This window comes from Lycium ferocissimum, chromosome 5 (genome assembly GCF_029784015.1).
Source record: "Lycium ferocissimum isolate CSIRO_LF1 chromosome 5, AGI_CSIRO_Lferr_CH_V1, whole genome shotgun sequence".
NCBI classification, from domain to species: Eukaryota; Viridiplantae; Streptophyta; class Magnoliopsida; order Solanales; family Solanaceae; genus Lycium; species Lycium ferocissimum.
This window is the reverse complement of record NC_081346.1, coordinates 35,810,574-35,819,208: the sequence shown is the minus strand read 5'-3', so window position 1 is coordinate 35,819,208 and position 8,635 is coordinate 35,810,574. Positions and strand designations below refer to the sequence as shown.

Sequence of the window (8,635 nt, the reverse complement as noted above, 5' to 3'; positions counted from 1 at the left end):
TCCAGTTATAGTACAGGCCAAAGGAGCATCAAATGTTTGGCGGAACTCGTGGCAGTGAGAGATGATGTAGAACAACAGATATGGTGACAATTGAAAGGAGGTACTTCTAGCTTCTGGTTTGATAACTGGACAAAACAAGGTGCTTTGTACTTTGTTGATAATGACCTGGTCATTGATGAGGAGATAGAGGTGAAGGAATTTATATCTGATGGGGAGTGGAATTTGCCAAAATTACAGGAATTTCTTGCTGAAGAAACTGTGGAATACATACAACATACCATTAGTCCAAAGCTGATTCAAGCTGATAATGATAAAGCTTGGTGGATGGGTGAAACAAATGGAAAATTCACAGTCAAAAGTGCATGGGAGTAAACTAGACTAAAGAAAGATAATCTTGAAGCTTATAGATATATCTGGTTGAAGGGATTGCCTATTAAAATAAGTTTCTTTTTATGGAGAGTCTGGAAGAGATGCATAGCAACTGATGACAACCTTAAGAGAATACACATCAACATTGTCTCAAGGTGCTGGTGCTGTCAAGACCATAAGCAGGAAACCATGTCCCATCTTTTTCTAACTTCTCCAATAGCTTTCAAGCTTTGGAAACAGATTTGCTTCTTGTGCGAGTTTTAATATAGAAGGTCTTCATTTGCGATGAGATCATTATACTATGGTGGAAAGCAAATACACCTTCAAAGTTACAAGGGATATTTCAAGCCATGCCAGCTATCATTATGTGGGAGATTTGGAAAACAAGAAACTCAATCAAACATGGCAAACATACTTCATATATTAGAATGGTATACCGGGTTCAATATGCAGTACATCAACTGATCAGAGTGAAGCATCCTTGGCTATGCAGAATTCCACCAGACTGACCTGCTGTTATAGACCTGCTGAGCAACTACAAGCCAAAACTGCATTATTGTAAAGTTATATGGAAAATGCCCCAGCATGGATTTAAGTGTAATAGAGATGGAGCTTCTCAAGGTAATCCAGGAATCAACTCATATGGATTTTGCATCAGAAATGACAGAGGCAATCTTGTTTATGCTCAGGCCAAGCAGATTGGTTTGGCTTCAAACATGATGGCAGAAACAATAGCTATCCAGGAAGCTACGAAATATTGTCTAGCTAATAACATATAAAATGTTACATTGGAAACTGACTCATTGGTTCTGAAAAACATACTGCAAAATGTTTGGAAGATCCCTTGGCAAATTGTGGAGATAGTGGAGCAGATTCAGCAAATACTGGAACAGCTGCAGGTACAAGTTTTGCACACATTTAGAGAAGGAAATCAGCTGGCAGATTTCCTAGCAAATGCAAAGACTTGAAGTAGAGAATCAAATGGAATATACTAGCTTTGAATCACTGCCAGTACTAGGAAGGAAGATACTAAATTTAGACAAGGCACAAATTCCATCACTGAGGATCAAAACAAGGAAGATTCAGCCTACTTGAAGATGGAGCAGTTCTTTTTCTATTTTCTGATTACAAATTGTAAAACTATCTCTGAGTATGCATACTCAAAGATGGGGAGCAACAATTATTTTCTGTTTTCTGCTTTTGCTTTTGAACTTGATTATTATTAATAAAACATCAAGGGCCATGCCTCCTGATAAATTTGATTAAAAAAAAAAATAGAATTTCTCTAGAAGAGAGAGAAAAAAATACGTTAAAGTTAATAAAATAGCATAAACAGTGGCATTGATTTGATCCGCATGATGATGTACATGGAGGCACACATTGAAAATGAACCAGCTCAAAGCCCTAATAGATTAATCGAATTATTAATACTAGTTGTTTAAAACTCTCTTTTTCTAACCCCACTTGTTGCGTATGGAAATGAGCACTTTTATGTGAAAAGTCAGCGACCTCCCTTTTCTTCCTCTTTCTCTCTTCAGAATAAACCATTCTCTGTCTCTCTCTCTCTCTTTCTCTCTCTCTCCCCCTTTGCTTTCTTGACAAGAAGAAGAAGAAGAGAAAACAAGCATTTGTTTCAATATTCTCCGATCTTTTGCTTCATCGCAAAATTACCCAGTCTTTTTCTTGGCCTAAATATATACAAGTGCATGTTCTTTACGTCTGTTTGGTGCAAAACATACCAAACTAAGTAGACTACTATATCAAAAATAGGTCAAATCAAGAATCTGCTGCTGGTTCAAGAGAATTAAGGGATTTATAGCAAAGGCATGTGTAGCCCGTTCCAGCTGCCGCAAAAAACCATGGAGAATAATTATCAAGGTGATTTAGCTGACATATTCCGAGGTAGCACTACTGGAGGAAATAATACAGCCACTTCTGGTGTGTCATCGACTACTGTCGTTCCTGCTGCTGCTGCTGTTGCTGACGGATGGCAGCTCCCTAGCCATCCGATAAATCTTGAACCGTCGGTTCAAGATTTTGGAGATCCGTTTTGTAACTTGAGAGATCCACTCTTCCATGATCTTGATATGATGCCAGCCAGTTCCAGCTTATTCAGCTCCACAGAAGACAACAGTAATAATAATAATAATAATAATAACAATAGCAGTAATGACGGAACTAGTCTTTTTGGACCTGAAATGAAAAGACACAATATGTTTTCAAGGATGCTTCAGATCTCTCCTACAACCAAGTTGGCCATGTCACCATGTGATTCTCCGATGGCTGCGGCTGTAGCCTGTTCCTCCCAAAATCCGAATGTTATTGGTGCATTAGGTGCTAATGATGCTATTATCTCTCCTAATTCCTCCAAAACCTGCTTAGTGGAAAACTCTGGCTTGCAGATCTCATCTCCGCGAAATACGGGTATCAAAAGAAGGTGAGTAAATTCTTCAAGATTATACTATACTATACTTGAATTGAAAATTCTTACTAGTACTATATTTTATGTAATACCCACATCATAGAGTACTGCAGATTGTGTAAATTATTTCAGAAGAACATGGTTGATGCCTAGTTTTAAGAGATCTTTATGACTTGCACTTTTTTATTATATGAACAAGTAGAAGAAAGATAGAAAATTAATCATGTACGTGAATAGTATATTTACTATTTAGCTTTTACTGAACCAATTTAACATAGGGTCCGGAGTGAACAATTGAAGAAAAAAGAAAAGGAAAACCAGAATATTATATCATGTGCATGAAATCCGGATGATATTTTCCATCAAACTCGATAAAAAGTACCCAGAACTACTTCCTCAGTCACAGACTTAGCTTTCAATTTGTTTATCTTTCTTTACTTTTTAATTTGTGTCCATCACTTTCAGCTTCTAAACGGAAAAGAGTATTTTCCATGATTACCTCTTGTCAAAAAGCAGAAGTAGAACAGGTTTGACAGGACTGAAAGAAAAAATCCATTGCAAATCAATCTTCTAAAACCATATATTTCATTTGATGCTTCCAAAATTTCACACCTTTCGGGCATGTTTAGGTGTCACCCTATACATATTGTTGACTCATGACGAACCCTTTAAAATTTTCAGTCAACGGTTGGCATGTAATTATATTGAAGATATATATACAGCAAAGAAAAACCAAAGCTCGTTTAAAATTGCAGCAATAGTGGGTAAATAATCCACTAAAGCTGATTTAAAATTGCAGCAATAGTTGGTAAATAATTCATAAACTTGGCCTAATAGATCCCAGTCAGCAGCCCTTCGGGAAAATGCATTAATTAATTAAGGACGATGATAATATACTACAAGTTGATACAAAGTATATTAACCATAGGTTTCAGGTTCAACTCTAAAAATGAAAAACTTCATAATCTGGAGATTTTTACTTGTTAGTGGGCACGTTCACTGTATATTCGGATAGTTGGGTAGTGAGTTTCAACTATCAGTTGCCTAAAGAAAAAATATTGATATAAAGGTGTTGTTGATGTATTAGGGTTTATTAGGGATTTTGCAGAAGTGTATATTTTATTGGTTTATTTACTTTGCAGAAAGAGTCAGGCGAAAAAGGTAGTGTGTATACCAGCACCAGCACCTGCAAACACCCGGCAAGGCGGAGAAGTTGTTCCATCTGATTTATGGGCTTGGAGAAAGTATGGTCAGAAACCAATCAAAGGTTCCCCTTACCCAAGGTGACTAATTACTAAGTTTAATCAAATTGTTTTCTGCATATCTCATCTGACAATGTTTTTTTACTCTAAGGAGATTTTGAGTGTTTTGCTTTGTGACAATCTGCACTGTTACACTGGGAATTTTCTATATAACTTATGGATTGTTTTAATTCGTCCATAAATATATACTTCTACTCTCAACAAGCCTATAATAATAAGAGCAAGCTTTTGCGAAGTACTACTATCAAGCGTTAAGGCTATTGTTTTTAAGTGATAAGTTAAATTGTTATGACATACACATACTCATATAACAAAGGAAATACAAAATTAAGAGATAGTACTACTATGATGCTATTCATGATTGTCGGGTTACTGTTAATTTCATCAGTTTGTCATCCATTCCTCTCCATCTCTCCTCCTCAAAAATCATGTAACGTGAATAGAGTTCATTATATTCCCTTCAAAATGGAATTGTACCAATTTACTGGTAGTAATCAGAAAAATCATCTGCTTTCCTCCATAGAGTAATATTTACCTTTTGCATTTAACTTCTACTCCTTCTGTTTCAATTTGTTTGAACCTATTTTTTTTTTAGTCCGTGCCAAAATGAATGACCTCTTTCCTAATTTGGAAACAAATTCACTTTATGAATGATTTACAGCCACACAAATTTTCAAAGCTTATTTTGAACCGCAAGTTTCAAAAGTCTTCCCTCTTTCTTAAATGTCGTGCCCAGTCAAATGGGTTCAAACAAATTGAAACAGAGGGAGTATATATGTATAAATTATTTTCAAACAGTGTAGTTCAGTATGTTATACATATTAAATACCTACAATTTTTATAAGTTACTAATTTCGCTTATTCGATATTTCCATGTAACTATGTATGTGATGATAGTATAAAATTCTTTCACACTTCAGTTTATTATAGAATTTGAAGTTTTTCATCTTGTTAAAATAATGCAGGGGTTACTATAGGTGCAGTAGTTCCAAGGGATGTTCAGCAAGGAAACAAGTGGAAAGGAGCAGGACAGACCCAAACATGTTAGTCATCACATACACTTCAGAACATAACCATCCATGGCCAACCCAAAGAAATGCCCTTGCTGGATCAACCAGGTCTCAGCCTAATAATTCCAAACACACTTCAACCTCAAAGAACAATATTAATAATTATCAATCCCAAAGATCTCCAACCGATAAAAGCTTCAAAGGAGATGAGAGCAACATTAACAATGACAATAACACTACTAGTATTAATGTTGCACAAGTGAATATTTCAACGTACCCCAAAGTGAAGGAAGAGGTGGCTGAAGAAGATCATCATTATCATCAGCAGCAACTAGTGGAAATGCCTGATGTCGAATTTTCTAAAGACAGCTATCAGCCAATATTACCAGACTCATCGAACGAGGATTTCTTCGCGGATTTGGTTGAACTCGAAGCTGACCCTTTAAAGCTTTTGTTTGCCAAAACACTCTCAGATGATATCAATGAAGTGGGACAGAAGAAGGCCATCGACGCATTCAACTTGTACGATTGGACTGGAAACAGTAACAAAGACAGTAACACGAGCAACAACAACAAGGATCTGGCCGACACATGACAGGATTCGAGCAAACACAGAAAAAAAAAAAAAAGCAAATTAAATCCGACTTGGTACATATTCTTGACTAATGCTAAGTTTCTTGGGTGAGAATTTTCTTCAAGCTGATGAGAGCATAAGCCAAGTAAGGAGGGTTTAATTTCCGTTGGGCATAATTTTCCTCCTCTCTTTTTCTTTTTATTTTTTTGGTTGGTTGTGCATTTGGTCTAAAATTGCTACATACTGTATAAGTACCCCTTTTTTCATAATCTTGTCTTCTGACTTACCAGAACAGTGAAGAGATTAGGAAAAAAAGGTAAAGGAGTGCTGGTTGATTGGGAGCAGGCCCCACAAGAGTCCTCCATTCCTTTTGGGAATATTAGTGGATGGGACAGAAAGCTGAGGAACAGAAGGTTTCAACAGTTAAAAGCTAAGCAAGTACATCTATCAGATCAGACATGACCAGATATAGCTCATAAAGAGGCAATTGACGTGCGATGGAACTCCCATTTTTTTAGTGGGAAAAATAATTGAAGCCTCCTCTCATGGTCCAACTAAAATAAAAAAGAAGAATACAAAGGACCCAAAAATATTGTTCAATATTTCCTTTCTTTCTTTCTTTCTTAGATATTAGGGAAATGGAACTTCAAAATTAAACTGATGAAGTACATATAGGATATTATTAACCTTCTTTTCTTTTTTGACAAGACCAAAGAGTTTAAGGTGCTTGGTGGCAACATATAGAGTTTGACTTCATGGGGGGAGGGGGGAGGGGGGAGGGGGGAGGTGTTTCGTGTATGAGGTTTGAGAAGATGCGTTGTTGAAGTGCAAGCTTTCGGGTTCCTCAGCTTTCAGTTTGTTAATTCCATTGTTATTATAATTACGTTTGGTTTGGATATTGTACGAAGTTTAAGGAGCCTTTGAGATAAGTTAAAAGGTTTTTCATTTTTACCTTTTACTGGAATGTATTTATAAATCTGGAGATGTTCAGCTTATCTGTTGGTAATGCCTAACCATATGCTTAATTCAAAAGTAAAGCGGTCGCCACAATACGAAATTGGTAATATTAGGCTGAATCTATAAGGAGCAATAACTAGGGACTAGGGTGAATAAGTCTAAGTTGGACTACTAAAGCTTTGCACAATGCCTTAAACTTTAATTAAGTGAAATGAGCTAAAAATGAAATTAAACTAAAAGTGAGCTAAATAACTAACAACATAAGAAAGAATTTACTCAATTAAGGAGAAATATAGGATTGCTCACCTGTATTGGGCTAAATTCGTAGAACATAACTGGACGAATATTATGATGACACGTGTCAGTAATAGTGAGTCAGTTCTGAGTCAGCATACAATGGCTCCGAAGGTAATAAGTTGCACCGGGGGCATGATATAATTCATGTCCTCGGTGGTCCGTTGGAACGACGCAGTGCCAGTTCAAGAGGCCAACAGTCAACCGTTACAAAAAGACTCTGTACCTTCCACAGAATATTAATAAACACTATTGCTCTCTTTATTGCTCATTATTTCTATGGTATTAATTTGTATTACTTATGAGGGCATAATTCATGGAATGTGTACTCCTTAGCCCAAGTATGAATAGGGCTTGTCATTTTATTGTAAAGGACACGAAATCCAAAAGATATACACGACATACATTTCACACTTGCATTGTTCTTAAGTTTCTTTGCTGTTTTAGTTTGGATCCAACAAGAACCAAATTATTGGCTTGTCCGGAGCTACCAGTTCAAAGCTACATCAAGGCTCAGTCTATTCTTAACTTTTTACTTTACTTATATTTTGTTCATACCGATTTTAATTACAAATTACATTACTTTTCTGGTCACTTTGGTCCACATGTCCTTGACCACGAACACAAATTCAACTGAACTATTTTTTCGGGTAAACCGTTTAGCGCCCACTGTGGGGCCAGGACAGTTGTGGTAGTCACTATGATCATTGCTTGTTTTACTAACTCTTCGTGAATTTCATTTCTGACCTCAGTAACAATCGCAGGTGTGTCAGGAGTAAACGACAACACTAACGTTGGAAACAACTCAGGAAACAATCAGCTCGGTCCAGACGGCCTGCCCCTCCGAGATCCTGCAATACACCTGCAGCCTCAGAACACCAACGGGGTAACAATAACAAAAGGGAGGCAGGAACATCATGGCACCGAAGAAAAAACTCCCATCGACTAAACTCCTGCGGAGTCGATGGAGATCCTAAGGGAGCAAAGACACACTATGAGGGTGGAAATGGAACAGATGAGGTAGGTCATCTCTTCTCTCATGTCCAATCCTCAAGCCAGAGCTGGAGCTCCCGGTGCCACACCTTAGACTCCAACCAATGGTAATGCAGCCTTCGGCAGCGAGCAGTGGACAAACAATGGAAAGGAACGGAGAGGCCTCAGGCAGCGAGTCCGTCCCGGATCGGAGGATCCTTTCCAGGCACAGGTCGTATGGTTCATGAGGGAGATCACTGGAAAAGTGGATCAAACTACCAAAGAAGCCGAGAAAAATGCCAGAGACACCTGGATCAAATCACCGGGGTTCCCAAGAGATATATCCAATTGGCATATAAGCCCGAGCCTACATCGGAGTTGATCCCAAAGAGGTTCAAGATGCCCAACATTCCCAAATACGACGGGATGATAAATCCGCAAGAACATATCCTGTGGTACACTACGGCGGTCAAAGGGAAGAAATTGAAGGAAAAAGAAATTGAGTCAGTTCAGATCAAGAAGTTTGGCGGGACCCTCATACGGGGGGCTCTAACATGGTACTCCAGCTGCCCGAGCATTCGATCACCTCTTTCACCATGCTGGCTAGCACGTTCATCAAGGCCCACGCAGGGGCAAGAAAAGTAAAAACCAGGAAGGCGAACATCTTCCGTATCGCACAGAGAGAGTCAGAACGTCTTCGTGATTTTTTCACCCAATTTTAGAAGGAACGCGTGCTCCTGTACACGTACCAAATGAGTGGGTTGCCGAGGCTTTC

General features: G+C 38.0%; 1 protein-coding gene across 3 annotated transcripts; it reads left to right on the top strand.

Annotated features, from left to right (window-relative positions):
- Nucleotides 1-1,942: 1,942 nt before the first annotated feature.
- LOC132056782 (probable WRKY transcription factor 14) lies at nt 1,943-6,625 on the top strand. 3 transcript variants are annotated; one of them, XR_009414940.1, is made up of 4 exons: nt 1,943-2,806; nt 3,934-4,074; nt 5,019-5,711; nt 5,928-6,625. XR_009414940.1 is itself a non-coding variant. In XM_059449132.1 (3 exons), the coding sequence occupies exons 1-3, from the start codon at nt 2,196-2,198 to the stop codon at nt 5,656-5,658; spliced, it is 1,392 nt and encodes a 463-aa protein (XP_059305115.1). In that variant the 5' UTR covers nt 1,943-2,195; the 3' UTR covers nt 5,659-6,625. The 3 variants fall into 3 exon arrangements, 1 of the variants encoding a protein (XP_059305115.1); XR_009414939.1 differs by having other exon boundaries at nt 5,019-5,782; XM_059449132.1 differs by having other exon boundaries at nt 5,019-6,625.
- Nucleotides 6,626-8,635: the final 2,010 nt, after the last annotated feature.